At 39.5% G+C, this 22,256-nt stretch overlaps 1 protein-coding gene across 4 annotated transcripts in view; it reads right to left on the bottom strand.

Annotated features, from left to right (window-relative positions):
* cadpsa (Ca2+-dependent activator protein for secretion a) overlaps positions 1-22,256 on the bottom strand; it is a 192,120-nt gene that overhangs the window by 108,744 nt on the left and 61,120 nt on the right. For all 4 annotated transcript variants that reach the window (XM_036559375.1, XM_036559372.1, XM_036559374.1 and 1 more), the window contains exons 4-6: positions 9,367-9,447; positions 6,840-7,073; positions 2,044-2,165 (exon numbers count right to left, since the gene is read on the bottom strand). In XM_036559375.1, the coding sequence (XP_036415268.1) occupies positions 2,044-2,165; positions 6,840-7,073; positions 9,367-9,447 (437 nt within the window). The remainder of the gene's footprint in view (positions 1-2,043; positions 2,166-6,839; positions 7,074-9,366; positions 9,448-22,256) is intronic.

A 22,256-nucleotide genomic window follows, 5' to 3' on the forward strand; every position in this document is an offset into this window, starting at 1 on the left:
CGATTTCAGTACATGGACCTGTCTACACACACACACACACACACACACACACACACACACACACACACTAATAATCCACTCTTTGATTAAGCCGATGTTGCTGGATCAATTGAGGTGCTCATCAGGTGTGTGATCAGACAGATGCAGCATGTGTTTCCCAGCAGCCCTCCAGTTTCACTCACACTCTGCACACACTCCCACTGCACCCCAGAGGAATGTGAGTGTGTGTCTGTGTGGCATGTGGCAAATCTTGTTGAGTAATGAGATCAGTGCCTTTTCTGTGTAATGAGTCTCCTGACTGTGCTTACATGTGCAAACTTACTGCAAGCACACATTACAACACGCAGAAATTATTTTAAGGTTAAGCTGTATAACGTAATGAAGAAATCATTCAATCACAAAGCTTACTGCTTTCAAACACATGCACACACAATAGCGCCGTCTTTCTACAGTTTCCTGAACCTACACCAGTACGAGATCATCTAAAGGACCTGGATGGGATTCAGGGCTGTATGTAAACTTTTTGAGTAGGTAGAACTGGAGCTTGAAAAGTTTTAAATTAGAAGATTGTATCACTGAGAAGTCTCGAGGAGCCATACATAGACATGGGGGTACAAATGTAGACAAAAACATCTAAACCAATCTATGCTTTGTGAATGCGGCCCTCAAAGCGAGGGGTGATTGAACACTCGTTAACAAACCTGTCATTAGTGCATAGGTGTGATGTAAGTAAGCATAGCTGAAAATTCCCCCCAGAAAGCTCCAGCTAGGCATGTGTCATATGTACAGAGAACACATTACATGCAATAAAAATAAACTTTACCTCTTGCAAGGGAAAACAGTTCTGTTAGCTAACGATAGCATTTCACTAGGTTTTAGCTTATTTTACTTGTGTTATCAATTGTACTCCAGACAGGAGCACAGACTTGAAGCATTTGGGGGAGGGCTTTAGAGGGCCATACCCTTCTTTACGACAGATTTCGTCACAGTCCAGCACCAGAAATTCTACAGGTCGACCCCCTAGATGTGCACTCTCATTATGAGATCAATCTGGCCCCACAAGACTATTCTGTGGTGAGTCCTGGAATTTAACATCAGATTCTTTCACTCCTTTAAAACACTGAAGATGTACTTGGGGAAAAGGGCCTGTTTACACAATAACAACCACCTGCAGTTAAAACTGGGGGAACTGCTGATAGGGTGCCAGTGTAATACTGTTACTTTAATCAATCACACAGCGGAATGAATTATTCAGCGCGAGACTTCATGACTCCAGCCATGATGGACTTTCTCCCAGCGAGAAACTCTTACTGAGATAGGAGTGCATGCTGAAAGATGTGTCATGCTTTGCTAAACAAATGGCCTTTCTCCGATAAGCACTGAAGACATCATTACAGCATATGCTATTTCTATTTTTTTAATGATTTACAATGTAGCTGTCGCAGCCTTCTAATATATTTTGGCTATTTATGCTGGGTTCTCAACCACAGAGGAGACCCTTTAGGCCAGATGGTCTATTTAGGAGTTGTACAAGGTGTATTCAAATAGCACTGCACATTGTAGTGGCTCTTTGGGATATACTGTTGTCCAGAAGGTGTCACATTTAAAATTCTGTACCGAGTGTCTTTAACCCCTTAAATGACCAGAGCCCACCAGGCCCAACGTTTAATTACAGACTTCTATACCTAAGAACAGCTCAACCAGTTTGTACTGAAGTCCCTGTAGTTACTAAATAATAAGCATTAATATGTAATATGCCTGGGATTTTATGGGGTAGCAAATTAGATGTGAAGCAATTCCCATTATTTGTCAATTGTGATAGATTTAACTCCTTGAACCTGAAATCCATTCAGTATAACTATGACTTATTCAGTAATTACTATGAAACTAATATGTAAGTAATATAGCTATGAGAGTGAGGACTGATATGTGGATCCACATATAGGTCCTTAGAGTTTAAGTCCATAAATCTTGATGGACAGTTTGGGATTGATTCAGTTCTGCAGCATTATGTACGGTAAAAGAAGTTGCTATGTGACTCACGTTGGTTTGGAGGCTTCAGCCTGGTCAGTTTGAAGCTTCTGGCCCCCCTCTACCTCCATGGTGCAGTAGACGATGCGGTTGGGTGCAAGAGACTTCAGGCCTTGTACCTCCATGATCACAACCTGAGACCAGAGGATAAATGAGAAGAACAACAACTTAAAGGTGATGAAAGTAAAGAAGATGAGGAACACTTAATATTATAATTCTAGTCCTTCACAGAGAAAAAAACAAATTTACACAAATGTACTTAGTAGCTGATCAGCAGAAACATGTTTGGTGTTTAGCACTAGATCTACGAGGCCAGTGTAGCTAACAAGTAATGGAAGGCTAGCAGTGTGTAAAGAGTTTCTGTTTATCCATTTTAATAGATATCATTATGTTACAAAGTCTCAGAAACCACATTAGCAAGTTTATTTTAAATTACTCAACAACTCGACAGAGTTTGAGAAATGTATATAATGACGTTAATGGGTGGCTCTAAGCTTCCCACAACTATTAAAGCCTATTGTGAGCTACATAAGCCTCGTAGCTCCAGTGCACAACTAAAGAAGCAAATGTCAAGCACCAAACATGTCCTGACTGATCGATTACATTTTTTTGGCTAAGGAAAAAAATTGTGTAAATTTGATTTGTGGCTAAACCACTGCTTTAAATGTACAGGGTCATATAGGGTCAGGGTCCCAAAAATACACACCATACATCTGATTTTAAGACGGTGTGTTTGTTAAGGCCTAATGCAAACACTTTCACATCTAAGATCCCACTCAGCTTCCTTTCCCTTCCATTTTATAGATGCAGTGGACATGGGGGGCCACACCTGTCTGCTTCAGAACCCATCACTCTGCGCAGTCATATTAAAGCAAGCCCCTTACAAATCACCAGTGCGGATGCACAGGGCAGGCAGGGAGATGTGCTCAATGATGCTGTCAGCGCAGAGCTATTGGGGTAGATGAAGGAGCTGTCCATATGGGGCATTCATTACAGCGCTCTATAGCTCTGGGTATGCGGTCAGGCGGTCCCAGAAGCCCCGGTGTGTTAAGGGCCAAGATATGAGGACAGATGTATGAGGTGTTGTTTTGTAGGCTGTCTAAGCTGGTCAGGGTAAACTGAATAGACTTTTTTTGTTCTGTTCTGCACACAGATACATGTATAAAATGATTCTAATACAGTTGTATGCAAAAGTTACATGCAGTTGCATCCAGATCAAATGACATGTTTTGTAGATTTTCTGAGTGAAAATAAATTTAGTGCACAGTTTCTATTTATTTGCATACTAAACAAATAAAACATGCAATGTGCCATCTCTTTTGCACAGGCCACATTTATGTGTTTTTTTAATGTTAAATGAATCAAATTAATGGTAATTGTGCATTAAAATGTGCAGAACTGTGTTCTCTATGAAGGATATGTTATTTTTACTTACAATATCAACAAAACATTTGATATTCTAAGAGCATTTGACATGAAATTTGTAGAAAGCTGCAAAAATGATGACGAATGGAGCTATAGATTAATTAATATCCAGAACAGACCATATCTTGCTGATCAGATAACTATTGTGAATTGTAAATAAATTATCTGTTTACATTTTGACGTCTAGTTTATATCAAATAAACACGTAATTTGACATGTATGTATATTTCAGTCAACACTGCATGTCATTGAATTATTAATATGACAGGTGATTCCAAACTTTGGTTAAACTTTATTTTGAGAGATCTATTTAGATGAAACAAGCACTCAATGGACTCTCAGTAACATGTCAAAAACATATGAGGGTTAGGATTAAGTTTTGGGTTAAGGTTACGGTTAGGATTAGGATTAGGCCCAGGGATAGAGTTAGGATTAAGTTATTTAATTAACATATTAACAATACATCTACTTAATGTAAGTAATGTATCAACAGAACATCTAAGATATTTACTTCAATGTATTCAGATGCTTCACTACTGATCCTTCAGTGCTATGTTGTTGATGTGTTTCTGATAATCTGTTAAGAGTTTATTATTTATCTACAAAGGACCACTCCAAATAAAGTGTTACCCAAACTTTTGACTTGTAGTGCGTATTTATTATGTGCAACTACTTTGTATCTCCATCCATTGTCCATTTTATCAGGTCCACTTACCATACAGATGGATTTCATAGTTCTACAATTACAGATTGTAGTCCATCTCTTTCTCTGCATAATTTGTCCCCCCTTTTAGCCCCCCCCTTCATCGATGGTCCCCCCACGACCACCACTGAGCAATTATTATTTGGGAGGTGACACTGACATGTTGGTAGTGACATGTTAGTGTATGTAGTCCAATGATGCTTCCACTAATATAACTGATGATGTGTAATAATAGCAGTGTATGCAGGTGCCAACAGTGATGGTGTGTGAGTTGAAACTTGCAAAAACTTGCAGTTTTTTCCTACAAAGTCAGGACCTTTTAGTCCTGAAAATGTCTAAAAACACACATACACACACACACACACACACACACACACACACACACACACACACAGACACACACACACACACACACACACACACACAGACACACACACACAGACACACGCACACACACACAGACACACACACACACACACACAGACACACACACACAGCGTGCTTATAAATGCAAAGGTTGCTCTGTCCTCTCTCGCTGCCCTGAATCTGATAAACACAAGGTGACGGGTCCTAAATTCTCTTCGAAATGAAATCCAAATGAAATGTGCCACAAATGCAAAAAACATGGCTTTTGTGATTTGTAATATCTAATGCCAGCATGCAACGGAACACGGTGTTCAGAATGAACAGCTTGTAAATCTAATTCTCAAAAATCCTCAATCTACTTGATGAAGACCGACAGGTGCATCACACAGGCATTTCACCATTGCATCATTAGAGACTGTTTGTAAGCGATTATCGCATCCTTTTTTATCCACAAAATCATTGCTCTGGTATGCATAGACTTAAAAGCCTAGCCAGAAATTGCTGCGGTAAGCAGGCAAGTTTTCACTAATGCACTAAACTAAGACCACACCCAGCACTTCAATACCTCCTCATGCACTAACTTTTACAGTGGCCTCCTATGTAGATGTACCAGCCTCTCCTTAAGTAAACCACAGCTAGTCCTTTGAGGATTGCATATATTCCCTGATCTAAAACTTAGAGCACATGCCTGCAGGTTGAAACGTTTTATACACTGTAAAATATGCAACATTTTTATGGAAAGCAATTTAAATGAGGTAATTAGTTTAGTCAATTCAATTAACTTCTTCATACAGAATAATTTAAGGAAGCAGTTTGACCAAAAATCAAATTTACACAGTTTGTTCCATTCCCTGCTTATAGACCTGACATATTTGTGTCTCAAGTTTGCTTCTTTAATTTCATCCTAGAACTACGTGGCTAATGTTGCTAACAAGTAATTATTGCCACCAGTACAGTACAGACACAACACCCAGTACAGACAACACTTAAACCAGCTGCTACTTTTAGCTCTGCAACAAACTTTTGTTTTTTTATACACTCTTAAAAATGATAGTTCTTCAAGGGTTCTTTAGTAAAGAAAATGGTTCTATATAGAAACCATGAACACTTTGCATGATTAAAAGGTTCTTTGCATTGCTAAATGTTTCTTCAGATTGATGGAGAATGTGCTTTATAAAAAGGGTTCTATATAGCAGCAGAAAGGGTTATTCTATTGTGATGATGTCAAGCCTGTAACAATAGAAGAACCCTTTTTGGTGCTATGTAGAACACTTTTCATAATAGAACCATACAAAACACATCCTCCATCGATCTAAAGAACCGTTTCATGATGCAAATTGCAAAGCTAATTGCAAAGGGGACAATTTCTTGCAATGTCCAGCAGAAAACTGGCTAATCAGAAAATGTTTTCGTCTGTGATATCTAGGCAGGTATATCTAAGCGAGCTCTCCTATTGGTTATAACTTAAAGAGCTGAAGAGAAGGCCAAACATGTAGATTACCCATCAGCATGATTCCGAAGTAACAGAGCAATCAACCAATCACAGTCTGATTTCTAATAAGTGGGACTGACTTCCTGAGAAAAAAATATTACTCTAGACCATCTGAAAGTCTAACAATCAAATCATACTAATATAAAACTGATAGATAAAAATCTCCATGCTGAAGAAGGGAGAGCCCAAACCTCTCCTTCACAGGCCAGTTTCAGTTTTTGGTCAGAAACAGCTGAGAGTTTTACATTATTTTATTCATAAAGATTGTATTTTTTTCATCAAGCATAAGTGGCTATGGTTTGTTTAGAGCAAAGGGAGGTGGGGATAGTGACAGGCCTTTTAAATAATGTTACTTCTAACTCTTTTAATACACAAAGAACTGAAAGGATGACTGAATTTTCCCTCATACTTCTACAGTTGGCACAGAGATGTATAAGTTTTGAAAAAAATAATACATAGTGGATGAAGGATGTACAATTTTTCATTTCATTTTTTGAAATTTTTTTTCCCAATTTTTCTCCCCAATTTAAACGTATCCAAATCCACTCACCACCCCCCCATCACACAATACCACCAGGGCTAGGAGGGCGAAAGCTAGCACAGACTTTCTCTGAGACCTTTTGAACTGCTGCTAATGCAACGTCATTGGACAGCTGAACACAGTCAGAGGAAAGCTAACAGACGCCTGAGCTGGCTAGCATCATGCTGAGTGATTGGGGTGGGGGGGTGGGGGGGGGTCATTTTCAGCAATGTCAGTCATTTTCAGCAATGATTAAGTGAGCTAGTCTGTCTTGAACGCAGTACAGAGAAGACTAGCAGTACCTCTAGAGTGAAGGAGAGGACCACATCGGATTTGGACAGCTGGTTCTCATCCTCCTGGCCCATGTCAATGATGGAGGTGTTGTGTCCTCTCTTCAGTTTCTGCAGTTTGAACTCGCCTCCCTTAGACACGGGCATGCTCTCCAGGTTGGCCATGAGCAGATTCACTGATGACTTCAGCTCCTCAATGTACATAGCTTCCATATCCTTTGACATAAACTTGGGGAATTTGCAAGCCTGTGGGTCAGGAAAGAAGGATGAAGGAGAGAAAGAGCAAGGGGGGAGACAGAAAGAAGGAGAAAAGAAAGTTAAAGGAGATGAGAGACATAAGATTGTCATCACTAGTGCCATTCCAAGTAATGTGAGACAGGGGTGCCACCATACCTCCAAAAGTGATGGGGTAAAATTTATTAGTTAAAAAAAAAAAAAAGATACTGGAACAGCTAAAATGTGTTGGTGACACACATAAATGATGCCAGTGGAACAACAAAAACATGCTAGTGGAACAGCTACAATGTACTGATAGCCAGCATATATCAGTCTCCTAAAATTGGCACCCTGTTTGCCACTGCTGGTCCACCCTTGGACCACCGAAATTACTGTCCTGCATACAAAGTCTAACCAGGTTTTAATCTCCTCAAACAGAGTTTAAATGCATATAGACTTTTATTTTGGAAAATAAAATATGACAAATATTACAAACAACTGACAGAAACAATGAATGACTAGGTCTAATATAAAACAATTTTAATGTGTTGTTGCTGACACTGTGCTAGACTGTTTACAGCTGTATAACTGGCTTTATTTATGCTATTGCTGTTAAAAGTATTTGCTAAACTAATTTACAAAGCATCGTGAAAGAAACAAATGAAGGACAAATCAGTAAATTGGACAGTGAGTGGAAAATGAGCACTGAAAAGTGACATATAGTCTAATATTCTGCTTAACCACCAGAGGGCCACCGGAAAACACTGAGCAAAAACCCAGTGGGTCGTTAGCTTTGCTGCCAGCAGGCCAACAGTGGTCCGCTATCCTGTAAAACATGCTAGTAGAACAGCTAAAATGTGCTAAAATGTATTGGCGAAACACCTTAAACATGCTAAAATGTGTTAGTGGAACAACTAAAATGTGCTAGTGGAACAGCTAAAACATGCTAAATGTTATTAGTGAAACAGCTAAAACATACTAAAACATGCTAGTAGAACAGCAAAAATATGCTATTGGAACGGGTAAAACATGCTAGTGGAACAGCTAAAACGTTCTGGTAGAAAAGCTAAAATTTGCTAAACTGTGTTAGTATAACAGCTAAAACATACTACAACATGCTATTAAAGCCCTAATAGTAAGAGGATAGTGGGCCACTGTTGGCCTGCTGATGGCAAAGCTGTTGGTCCGCTGGTGGTTTGCTCAGTGTTTTCTGGGTGGCCCACCAGTGGTTAAGCAGAGTATTAGACAGAATTCCACTTATCATCACTCATTTTCCACTTACAGTGCAGTTTATTTGTTTTCCTTCCTTCCTTTCTTTAGTTTAGTTACTTTTAAATTAGTTTAGTAACTAATTTTAATCTAGCACAGTGTCAGCAAAAACATTTTCTATAAAATCATTTTATATTAGGCCTAGTCACTCACAGTTGTTTGTAATATTTGTCTTAGTGTATTTTCTAAACTTAAGTCTATGTACATTTAAAATCTGTATGAGGAGAATAAAAACTAGTTAGAGCTTGTATGCAGGACAGTAATCTGGGTGGTCCGAGGGTGGACCAGCAGTGGCGAATAGTCAGTGGGGTGCCAACCTTATCAAGCTAGTGGACAGATATATGCTTGCTATCTGGGAGTTTAAATCTGCTAGTGGAACAGTTAAAACATTTAATTGAAACAGCTAAATCTGGCTATAATGTGTTTGTGGAACAGCTAAATTGTGCTGGTGGACCAGCCAGAACATGATTGTTTTTCTTCATTTTATAATCATCTACAGGTCTGTTCCTATTCCTGGATACATCTAAAATTTATTCAATCAGATTTTTTATGCAGCTTTAATTATTTGAAACTTTGACGGTGCACAGTACTAGCATCATATCAGAGTCATCTGATACTAATGTCTGCACCAAAATCTTCATATAACTATATTTCTGGAAACATAGGTTATATTATTGAAAACTATGACTCCAAACTTTTGAAGGGTAGTATATTCATGAACATTATCTGATCTGTCTTTGCGTCTATATACTAAATAATTTGCAGCGTCTGCAGCGTTTGTCTCTTTGTAGTTAGGATAGAACCTGCAGAGAAAAGGTATGAGTGGGTTTCATAATGAAGACCCAGTGCTGTTTTCTGTTAGAAATCATTGTCAGTCATGCATATCTTTACATATTCTTCCTCCCTGTGTCACTGCATTATTAAACGTGTTTTGATCTTGTAAAGATGAGCTTCAAGTTACAGCAGACGCACAGAATCCACTCTGTCTGCTGGGTATTATTCAAAGCAGCTTTCTACTGAACGCCATCTGATTGTTTCAGGCAGAAGCACTTACTTTTGCTATCTGATCAGCCATCTGAAGGCGCCCGTCCAGTTCTCGTCTGATCTGTGCAGCCTGTTCATCTGGGTTGTCCAGCTATAGGAATAAAGAACAACTGGCTTTAGCAATTTTAGCTGAGTTAGCATAGAAAATGTCTGACTTTGAACAGCGTCAGACGTGAAAGCTAATGGGGACTAGTTAGCATAATATTATTATATAGCAAGCATGCGACTTTTGTTCTTTACTAGCAATTGGGTTTGCATCAATACTTTTTTTTTCTGCTAATAACAATTCCAGTATGTCACATTGATACAGAGTACCAGTCTGACACCAGTGCAGCTTTTTTTTGACTTCCATTTAAAATCAACACACCTTATTGGGTGGAATTGCTTGGGATCATTTGTTCCTGTGTAAAGTAACACAAGGCTGTAACTACATATTTTATCTATATATAAAACAAATAAATATATAAGATAACAAAGAAATTAAGTGCATGACACGGTAGGCTACTGGCTAATGCAGTCACATTAATTGCAATGATTCATCCACTTGGGGAAGGGCTCCGAAGCATGCACATTTCATGCAATTACACATCTCCACCAGAGGTCCAGAGAGAGGTCTCCAATTCCTAAAACATGCATATTGTAGCTTTTGTAACATAAGTATTGCTGCTGATACCAGCCGATTATATCAAATCAGTGCAGCCTTACTAGCAATGCAGGGATTTTTGGAAGTGTTCCACCACCTCAACCTTTGTAGAGGTGATTTAAGATCTAGTGACATCTTCCCACACTTATCCATTCCCCAAGTATAATGTGATGAGCTTTAATCGATCACAATTCCATTAGGAAACTATCAAGGCTTCAACCACCTGAAAATAAAATCAATATGTTAACGCATTTCAATTATTCTCTGCATTTGGGATTAGATCCTGACAAATCACTGCATCGAAACCAGAGAGTGGGGAGAATTGCGAGACCCAAACGTCCTGTTTGTCCAGACACAGACTGAGCCTAGATGTAGACTAAAATGGATTTTCCATCAAGAATATATACGCAAAAGAAACAGGCTTAATCTGTGTCCTGAAAGCCTGTCCAAGGTTTTTTACTGTGGCCTACATGAAGGGAAGATGCATGCCTACATGTGTACACTCACACAACAAGGTAACGTGAGTCCATTTCAGTGCACATGAACTTGTTCCATATTGCTTTCATTCACTCACTGCACTCAGTACAGTTATATTTGTATCCATTAGCATGACCCAGGGCATCAGGTGTAACCTACTAATGCAAATGGGGCCTGGTTTGTACTGCTGTAGATATGTAGGCAACCTTACAGTTTGACTGTCACATTTGAAACACGACCTTATGTCAAAACCTGACAATGACGCACCTCTGTTGTTTTCACACTCACATCTGGCCCCAGCAAAACAGCAGATCTATTTTTATGGCTGTGGGATTGTCTGGATTTTGCCTTGAGTTCTGGTATGTAAGCTATAATGTGTAGATTTTATGATATATGGGTTGCTCAGATGTTCCCTCAGCTCTCCTAGCCCAGATTTGTATTATGCTTCCAGGCCAATAAATCAGCAGGACAAGTATCCTCCTTATATTGAAGGGGCTATTTATGTAGTAACATATCTATTAAGTCCATCATCAATTACTCATGCATGTGTTAACATTGGCATGTGAGGGCCACATTTTTCACAAAAGACATAAGGTCATATGTAAAAGTTTGAAGAGCCCCAGGTCAAATTACATGTTTGGTTGATTCTCTGAAAAAAAATATGCATTTTTTGCTTTTGCTTTATGTTGCGCTACAAGCATTCTGTGCCATTTGTGGTTTTAATCGTTACAGACCTGAAATTGTTCTGCTGGCTTGTAACTCATACTATGTTTAGTCATGCTTAGCAGATTAAAAATTCTCCACAAGGGGGCTGCACAACCTCTGCAGCATTTTCTGCAAATGTTAATGCACAGTTATGTTACATTTGATGAACCCAAAACACTGAAAAAAATGTGTAAAAGCTGGGACACCCTTCATGTGTGAAGTCTCAGGATAGAATAAACTCGTTAGGCATTGACTTGTTGGGCAGCTTAGGCAGGTCAAGAATTGTCAATAAACTCATAATTTCCATGGTCTGAAATGGCATTAAGAAATGGCAGTTAAGAGGAACTGTGGAAATCAAGGCAAGATCTGGAAGACCAAGAAAATTCTCACACAGAACTGCTTGTATGCTGGCCAGAAAGGCAAAGCAAAACCTCCATCTGACAGCAAAGGACCTGCAGGAAGGTTTAGCTGACACTGGAATGGTGAAATTTTGAGTCATCAGAAAAAAAACCTTACTTGTGACCTCATTACAAAAGTCATTATGTGAAGTATGCAAAACAACATCTAGACAGGCCAAATGTATTTTTAAAAAGCGCTGTGGATTTATGAATGAAAAAATGGATCTCTTTGGTCACAAATCACAAAAGATATATAAGAAAGGCACAGCATTTGATGATAAGAACACCTTGCTGATTGTTAAGCATGCTTAAGCATGCCATAATGCTTTGGACTTGTACAGCAGCCAGTGGCATAGGAATACTGAAGATTACAGAAGAATGGATTCCGCCAAATATCAGCAAATTCGGGAAGCAAATGTGTGTCACACAAAAAACTGAAGCTGAAAATAGCCTGGCTTTTACAACAGGACAGTGATCCAAAAATCCACCATGAACTACTTCAAAGAATGCAAGCTGCAGATTTTGGAATGATCCCCTGACTTCAACATCATTAAAAAGTCTGTGGGTAGATCTTAAACATGCTGCACATGCAGGATATTTTAATCTTGCAAGATAGCACAAAAATATTGCAGAAGTAGCGTTCTGCAAGGAACAGAAAGCATTTGCAACCTGTGATATCTGCCAAAGGGGGTGTTGGTAGGGTGTCCAAACCTTTGCACTGAATTTTTTTTATCTACCTAAATAGTTTGCTGCAGAGCTTGTGTTTACTTCTTTTCACAACAAAAACCAACAAAATATGTCATTTGAACAGGGTTGCCAAAATTTGCATACAACTGAATGAATGTAATTGTGTACATGTGGATTCCTGTTCTTAAACCAGAGGCTCAGAAGGTATAATGGACAGTCAGCATCATGGTTGGGTGGACGGCCATCTGTACATGCCGCAGCTCTAGTGTCTCCCTTCCTGTCACCAGCTGGGCTAAGCTCAGCGTTTAAGAAGCCAAACACCTACTCTCTACCCTGAGGATACCCACACACACGTGAGTGCACACACACACACACTCTACGATGTAAGACAGCACACACGTTTGGACGCAGTCGCATTCCTTCCCTCCCTTCTTCTAAAACACACAAGCGAGATGCCAGTGCGTGGGTGTGTGTAAAATCACTTGATGATATTTCACAGTTTTGATAATGGTAAATTATAGAGCACATTCTGCATTTCATGCCTCACACAATAGAACAGGGTGAGTTCACACACTTCTCTAGTGGATCTTCTTTCATAATGTCTAGGATTGGGACTTAATTAAGGATCAGTGCAGGTTGTTGTAACTAAAAAAAAAATCTTTTATGTGCTTTTAATAGTTAACACATATTACATAGTGCCACTGTGTGGTGTGTGTTATTTAAGTGCTATTTTGATGATGATTAATGAACTTAAGAGCTGGAAGGCTGTTTTGAGAGATGTAAAACAGGTGCTCGCCCCATAAACCTGCCGATCTAGAGCCAAAGAATCAGTGATGTAAGAAGATGGAAAAAGTTTTGGAGGAAAAATGCTCAAACGACCCTACTGGAAGAAACACAACATAACAACATGACTCATGACAACATGACAATTTTTTTGTTTTTGTTCAGTCAACCTCTTTCACAAAAAAGTGATGTACAGTACTGTGCCAAAGCCTGTCATCAGCCATCATGTATTCAATTTCCAGTCAAAATGGTAATTAAAGCTGCACTACGTAAGATGTTTTTGTTAAAACAGGAAGAAGTAGCATTACTAAGTCAGAAGACATGTGCTGTGAGTCTATATAGGCCCTAAAAGCCTAAAAAATAATTTGTTTAAAAGTCAGAGGTGTTGGGGTTTTTTGGACCACGTCATACATTTTTACATATAAACATCACATTCACAGGCTCAAAAAGGAGGTCCAGCTCAATGTTTGGCTCTCAAATGCAAAATCACTATACTGATGAAGATATGATGACAACAGCAGACAATTCACATCCTCAGAAGACACATCCTTTACCAAGTTTGAACTGAGTTCTCTTTGAATTCTCTTTCAATGCATTCGTCAGATTAATCGGCTTCATCGGTCTGAAGCATGACTAATGCTACAAAATGTTCTTCTGCATGTTGCATAGAGTTACTTGTTTCCACCAGAGAGGCATCCAAACCCCCATAGTGCAGCTATAGGTACAAGTTATTCATCGTTTAAGAGATTTCCGAGGAGATTAGATATAAGATACACGCTTGCATAGGAACAGCTGAAGTGAAAGGACAATAAGTGAAAAAACAGGATTTTCCAAAACTGTTATACAAAAATTATTAAAAGATTGGGCTCCAAATAATCATGCAAGACCTGGGAAACTGTCCCCATCAGAAAAACAGTACCTAAAGCTTTTATCTTTATGTGTTACTGACCATCTTTCCGTTGTGAGAAAATAACTTGATGCTATGGAAAAGTCTGAAAGGATGTGTAGCTGTCAAGAAACCGTCATTGGCTGTGTTTACATGCAAAGATTTTTGCCTGTCTGACTGAATAAATTCAGATTATAGATCAAGACCAGAATGTGAATGTGTTTGGCATTACTTGGATTATAGCAAAAGATGCAACCAACTTCTAAGACTGATCTTTGGAGGTGTGGAAAAATATCCCTGCAGATTTCTTTGAAAAACTTAAAGCAGGTCTCCTGAAAAGAATTTGAGCTGTCATTAGGGTACAGGGGGGACACTAAATACTGAAAATTCAAATGTTGTATTCAGTTGAAGCTTCAGTGTAAACTTCTATTAAATAAATGAGTTCTGCTTTTTTCCTGATGCTGAAAAATTAATAAACTTCATGATAGTTACGACTGGAAATTAGACTAAATAAATGAAGTGAAGTCCCTTACCTTAGTACTCTATGTATGAATTACATGTATAATACTTAGTCAGTTAGCTACTTCTTATGTTAATGTTAGACTATGTGCCTACTGTTACTATCACTTTTTTTTTTTAAATTTTCTTCCCAATTTAAACATTTCCAGTTCCACCTACTAGTTAGGACTCCCCATGTACACAATACTACCAGTGCTGGGAGAGCGAAAGCTAGCACAGGCTTCCTCCGAGACCTGTGAAGCGCCGCCGCGTCTTTTCAAACTGCCGCTAATGCAACCTCATCGAACAGCTGAACGCATTCGGAAGTAAGCACCAACCGCCAATTCTGTTACGTCAGCTAACAGACACCTGCACCGGATAGCATCATGCTAAATGATGGTGGGAGACGGGAGGGCCATCCTACCCACCCTGCTCTTGGACTCCCGGCCACGGATGACTGTAGCATCACCAGGGATCGACCTTGCAATCTGCTGATGATAGGGCCAACATTTTACAACTATTTTTCTGAAACTTTCCACTGATTCATGGAAAAAGCCAGTGCATTACTGAGATGGTCCTTTACAAGTGTGGCCCTAAAAAGAGGTACATGATAAAATGCTGCTAGATGCTACCATTGCAAGAAGTAATGAAAGTTAAAGCAGTCAATAAGCATCATTTCATTTTCATCATGCTACCTGGTAAAAATTTCAAGCCGGTGATTTAAGATGGCTTTTGTTGGTTATGAGTGCTGTTACCTTTGATGGTGTAAAAAGAGTATGGGAAATGTGTGGGGATCAACACAGAGGCTTCTTTGCATTTTCTTGAGAACTCTGCTGCCTTTCCCATCGTTACTGTTCAAGACAGCTGCATTATCTCTTCCTGAGAACTGTCACAAGAGCTTATCTGATTGCTCAACCAGGCTTTTGGTGTGGAGAGTTCTCATTTAGGAGTCAGTGGTTACCTCTATCAGACCGCCAGACTGGTGGCTATCTTTAAATGCTAGATAATATCTTGGAGTGGTCACGTAACTGCCCCACCCTTGAACGCTGCTACTCTGAGGCTGCCAAACGAAGCTGCTAACTCAGTGGTTCCCAGTCGTGGTTCTGGTACTGCAAATTCTCAGCTCTAACAGACAACAAGAAGGGCTAGTTAATTAGCTGGGAAGTTGGCAGGTGTGTTGAGAGCAGGGGCAGCACTTAAGAACCGGGACTGGGAAACTGTTCTAACTCCTAACTGCAAAGCATTAACGATTTCTTGAAAGTGAAATCAGCAGGTTTCCATTCCGTGACCAAACCTGCTGTTGAGTAGTTAGCGGTGCATTCAGATGGTCCTTGTAAGGTGAGTAACTGTCACCATATCTAGCATTTTGGGTGGTCTGGTCATGGGGCTGGCCCCAATAGTTCGATTATTTCAATTTGTTTGTTACATTGGTATTCGTTTCTCTATTTAGTACTTGGAAGCTTTTTGTATTTTAAATCCACAAAAAAATGTATATGAACATCTCATGACATTATCCCCCTGCAACTGTGAGAATTAAAAAGCCATGGTGTCCTCACCCCCCCGCTAATCAGATTTCAAGACAGCAAGGCCCATTGTAATTAGATTAATTCAATCCACCTAATCTCGGCTGCCCAGAGCAGAGGATGAACTGTGGAGTGTACTGTGTGTGAGAGGGTATGTGTTTGTAGCCATTAAGTACATTTTTCTGCACAAAACATATAATTATATATTTAACAGAGTATTACGCAACAACCAAACATAATATCACATTTTTCAGTATTTAGTGTGCCCAGCCTTTATTACAGTGTCCATTCTGTCCATTCTGACGTGCTTTTTCAAAATCTGCATGGATATTTTTCCACACCTCCAAAGTCCAGTCTTAGAAATTTGTTGTACTTTCCGCTCATCACAATCTATACATAATAAAAATAATAATAATGATATTAATAATTGTTGCTATTTTCAACTTTAAACACTATACACAGGTTCTGTAGTAAGGAAAATGGTTTTATATGGAACCATGAATACTTAAAGAACCCTTTGCATGATTAAAGGGTTCTTTGCATCATGAAAGTGTTCTTCAGATTGATGGAGAATGTGTTTTATATGGTTCTATATAGAAACTTTTTAACAAGGGTTCTATGTGGCACTAAAACGGTTCTTCTATTATTATAGGCTTGACATCATAACAATTGAAGAAAGCTTTTTGGAGCTATATAGAATCCTTTTAAAAAGGTTCTATATAGAATCGTCTATAGCACATTCTCCATCAATCTGAAGAACCCTTAAAAGGGTACCATAAATGTTCATAGTTCTACATAGAACCATTTTCCTTACTAAAGAACACTTGAAGAACCATCATTTTTAAGAGGGTATGTCTGTTAAAAATATCTATTATGTATATTAAATTCAACTTCCATCCATTTATATTTCCTGCATAATTACATGTAAAAATGTAAACATTGGTTTGATTCGAAGACAGAATTCACAAAACTGGTGATGAAGATGTCTCAAGAGTTTAATGCAGTGTACACCAACCCTCCCCCTGGAGATCTACTGTCCTGCAGAGTTTAGTTAGATCAATCTAATGTGCTGCCACCCCCCTATCGCATCTGATCCAGCCAATCAAGGACATTCGTAGAGGTTAATTAGATGAAGCAGGTGTGGCAGATTGTGGTTTGAACTGTGCAGGAAGGTAGATCTCCAGGACCAGGGTTTGGCACCCTCTGGTATAATGTGTCTAAAGTTTACATCACAGAAAGTTATTGCAGGGAATGGTTACGAATATGCTGCCTGATGTCTGAGACATTGTTTTACGATGAGATCAGCTTCTGGCCTTCTCAGAGGCTGTTGTAAGGTGTCATGTTTTCCAAAGAAAATAATTTTTTTAAGATTTACTACAATTTTACCATTATCATTTACAAAAATGTGTAGGTTCACTGGTCATGTATGGATGGTATATGGCTATAAAATGGGTATAATGGTGTTGTATACATTGTGAACCCTTCAAATCAAACCAGTCTGAATGACTTTGTTTACATCTTAACCATTGAATTATGCACAAATATCTGTCATTTCAAGCATAGGGGCAACAGCACACACTGTAAAAATGGTTTGTCAGTTCAACTACTTTGTATAAATACTTTGAATAAACAATTCTGTCATTCAAATTCATTTTTTGAGTTGAATAAAACTAATTCGCTTGTTACCACATGAACTAATTTTTCTAGGTTGAAATGAAACCATTTTTTACAGTGTGCTGCTGCATCTCTCTCGTTACCACACCTTCTGAAAAAAAAAATCTATTACCTCAACTAAAAGTTCACCTCAATCAATATGGCAATTGTGGCCTGTGCGTTTTTTGGGGAGAAAGATGATTTCACAAGAGGGTGTTGGGTTTAATCACTGCTCCACGGTGTGAGAAGAGGTGCTGGAAAATCCAGCTGAGAAAAATCTTTGATCTTTCGGAACGGAGCGAGCCGTCCGAGCTGGAGGAAAAAGCAATGTGTGATAGCCCTCGGGCCTGTGAGCCGATCGATGGCCGAGAGATCGCTGATATGAGGCGAGGTGAAGGGAAAGGCAGTGAAAATGGAGCAGGGAGGAGAGAGGAAAGAGAGGTAAACCAGTTAGCCAGAGTGAAGAGTAATAATGCTGCTGGATAATAATGCGCTCATGTCAATAACAATAACGCATAGGAAAAACCTGCATGCAGAGCCAGTTATTGAGGCCCAAGGTGGAGGAAGAGGAACAGAGAGGTATAGTCTATATAGTCTATATATGGAAACTGAGCTGTGAAAACAGCTTGTAATGGTTGTAATATCATAAATATGGGGAAAACGATTAAACGTTGTGCTGTTCCTGGCTGTCAGGAAGCAAATGGATCAGTGCAGGATCCACTGTGGATGACATTTATTTTTTACAACATCCCTGAGGATTTTAGCCTAACCTTCACTGGTTGTGCTGTACATTTTAGCCTAGACTGCTTTTTGAATGAGGCACGAAAGAGTAGCCAATCAGAATAGAGGACATTTACATACATATGGTTTTGATGCACAGTAATACGAATGGCCTGTTTGAATTCATAAATAAAGAAAGCTTAAAAACATTCTTGTAGAAATTAATGACGATCATTTTGGTACATAAAACCACATAGTGGTTTTATGTGTTAGCCAATCCCTGGCCCTTCATCAATGGTTAGTTTCTGGCCACAGAGCTGTTCTTGGCTGCCTATTATTTGGGTGTCAGACCACTCTCAACCTAGCATGTCACTGCCACTAGCATGTCAGTGTCAGTGGTGTGCTCAGAATAGTCCATCAGCCATATAATATCTGGTCAGCACCAGTGCTTTGGTCAGAAATAATAATGAAAAAATGGGGTAGAGGGGGTGTCTGTAACAGTAAACCTATTTAATGAACCTACAAGGTAAATGGAGCTCATAAAGTGGCCAGTGCATGGATGTGTAAGGTAGGCATTTCTAGTAAACTGGCCAGTGAGTGGAAGTACAAGGTAGGTGTTTCTAATAATCTGTCCAGTGAGTGGAAGTACAAGGTAGTTGTTTCTAATAAACTGGCCAGTGAGTGGAAGTACAAAGTAGGTGTTTCTAATAAAGTGGCCAGTGAGTGGACGTACAAGGTAGGTGTTTCTAATAAAGTGGCCAGTGAGTGGACGTACAAGGTAGGTGTTTCTAATAAAGTGGCCAGTGAGTGGAATTACAAAGTACGTGTTTCAAATAAAGTGGCCAGTGAATAGAAGTACAACAGAAGTGTTTCTAATAAACTGGCCAGTGAACGAAAATACAAAGCAGGTGTTTTTAAAAAGTGGCTCATGAGTGTGTATAAAGTGAGTTCAGGGATACAGTGCAGTTATAAGGTATTCCATGGCTAAAGAAAGCATTATCTCTTACCCAAAAAGATAAACTCCCTATGATGGCTAATATACAGCAGTACACTGCAAGCTGTTTAGCACTGGCCTTAGAAACACCTGTGATCTGTGCACTGCAAGTATATGAACATGGCCAAGACTGCCAAAGATGAATAAGTTAAATCGTAAATTACCACCGTCAGCCTTCAGGGGCTAATACTTCACTGTTTTTGAAGCATGCTGGATCCACATGGAAATCAAAAGGACATCAAATCTCAATTATAACTGCCGTACAGTCTCTCTCTCTCTCTCTCTCTCTCTCTCTCTCTCTCTCTCTCTCTCCCACACTCATACTTGATCTTCTCACTTTTTTCTCTTTCTTTTTTCTCAAGCGAGTTCACAATCTCACTGCCCTTTCCTCTCTCTCTCTCTCTTTATCTTGTTGGCAGGGATTGGTCGGTTCATTATCCGTTTCTCAGCTCCTCTCTTGTTCTCTCTGTCCATCACCCTCTCTGCTGTCTGGCCACCATGCAGTCCATTCTCTTTCTTTCCATCTCTGTTTTTCCTCTGCATGTCATGATAGCATTTTCTTTTAGTGTAAACTCAATCTCTGCTGCCTCTCTCTCTCTATCTCACTCTCTTTCTATGTCTGTCTGTCTGTCTGTCTGTCTATCTATCTATCTATCTGTTCCTTGGGTGGAATCCTAATTCTACTGTTTAACCCCACACTGAATTGAAAGCTCCAGGGGGTCTCTCGTTTTTCTCTCATTCACCCTCTAATGCTCTTCAGGACCACTCTAACACACCTAGTGGAGCTGACCTCTGCCTCAGAGAGCTCCATTTAAACCCCTGCTGTGATTCAACACTAAAAGTGTTTATTTGAGTCCATTTTATCCCTTAAGACCAGGGGCTGGTTTCACCAGCTAAACATAAGCTCAAACGTAGGTTAGTTATGAAGTTCACTAAGTTCAGGTTTGTGCATTACTAAATTTATGACCGCTGCCCTCCGTCACTTTATGACTGCTGCTGTCTGTTCTTTGCACAGTACTGCACGTGACTTGACTTTCATGCTCTTTGCGCAATACTGCACAAGTAATTTCAAATACTAAGCTTACTTATGTTTTATATTTGTCTATTTTTTATATTTATGTCTACCTCTTTATTAATGTCTTTATCTTTTGTGAACAGAGGATAATCAATAAGAATTTCATTGTACAGTGATTCTTGTGATTACAGCTGTGATCATTACTCTAGTTTTAACTCTGAACATGAAACTATCCACAGCTCCAGTTCAGTGAGATTCAGTGAAGCATCTAAACTGATGCTGCTGTTGTGTCAGATAGGTAGAAGTTGTTGTTTAAAAAGCTGTATATTCCATTGTAGCAATAAAATAAGAATAAACAAACAAGGCTGCAGTTTGGTTGCAGTTATATTCAGTTCCACACTGTTCTTTTCTATACCAGATAGGATGCAAACCATCAGCACAAGCTGCCATCATGTTTCTATGGCAGGTACATGGTTCTGAACATGTTATCACCGTGTTAAAGTGACATATGTATTAGATAATGGTTACTAGCTAAGGCATGACTCATGGATTGGTGATGCAACTGAATTTAGGACAGGATAGTGTGAAAATAACTGACTAGCACACCATAAAAACTGCCATCATTCTAACGTTTGCAGTTGTCTTTGTCCAAAAGAGCTGATGAACTAAACTAACCAGCGCTGATAAACGGAACAACCCACAGTTTATTCAATAATGTAGCAAAATGTATAATCTAATTTAGCTGGTCAACCTTACATTAACATTAGCTAATGTTAGATAATGTTAAAGTTATCTGAGACCCTTTACAGCCTTTCTCCCATTGTCTGTAGGGGACCTGCACCCCACCAAAAAGGGAATAGCATGCCAGTATAATGTTCATCCAGCTCATATGCAGATCATCTTGGAGTTGTACATGTAGTTAACAACATGAGGCTGAAGCTTGCTTCCTATTCACCAGCTTCTTGTTCGAATTTTCTAGTTCCACCTTCAATGGCGCAGCAGTTATTATAACACCTGCTGCACCATGCTGGCGAATTAGAATCTGACTTCAACTTTGTGTTAATAATACAGACGAAATGCAAAAAAAAGAAATTTAAGGTGTAGGCACATCAGTGTGGTGCAGACTGGAAATCGGATCATATCAATGTGGCCTTACTTACTTGAGATTCTGAACGAGAACCTGAAAATCGCAGCCTTGTAGCAGCTTCTCAGTGGTACTGTTTGTTAGCCAGCTAATCTAAGGTTTTGCATTTCAACTAAAATATTAACCTGAAGATGAAGTCAGCTTCTAACTCGCCAGCTTCTTGTTCGAATTTTCCCATTCCACCTTAAATGATGCAGTAGTTGCAGTCTGCCTGTGCCCACTCATCCAGGCGGTTACTTTTGACGCAGAGGCTGTCAGTCCACTGGGGTCCACGGCCACACAGCAGAATGGTTAAAGGTGACAAATAAAAAACTCAGGGCCTGGGTTTGATTCCCTGGCCGGGTGACTGTCTGTGTGGGTTTCCTCCCACATTCCAAAGACATGCAGTCAGGCTAATTGGAGATGCTAAGCTGCCCCTAGGTGTGAATGTGTACGTGTGTGTGTGTGTGCCCTGTGATGGACTGGCGACCTGTCTGGGGTGTTGCCTTCCGACCAATGACTGCTAGGAATCCAGCACCCCCACGACCCAGGAAGATAAGGGGCTTAGACAATGAGTGGGTATTCTGTGACAGACAGCCAAAAGAACAATAACTTTGTCACCATCCAAAGATTATGGAGCTGACTGTAACTGTGGCTTCTAAGGGTCAATATGGAATAGTGTAAAATGGATACTGTAGGAGCCAAACCTGCACTCATTGCTGCCTTTTGCTAGACAGCTCTAAAACTGTGCTGCACTTTCTTAACAGCTGTAATCAGGGGCCACAGTTCTTGCCA

This window comes from Colossoma macropomum, unplaced genomic scaffold (assembly GCF_904425465.1).
Source record: "Colossoma macropomum unplaced genomic scaffold, Colossoma_macropomum, whole genome shotgun sequence".
In the NCBI taxonomy this organism is placed as follows: domain Eukaryota; kingdom Metazoa; phylum Chordata; class Actinopteri; order Characiformes; family Serrasalmidae; genus Colossoma; species Colossoma macropomum.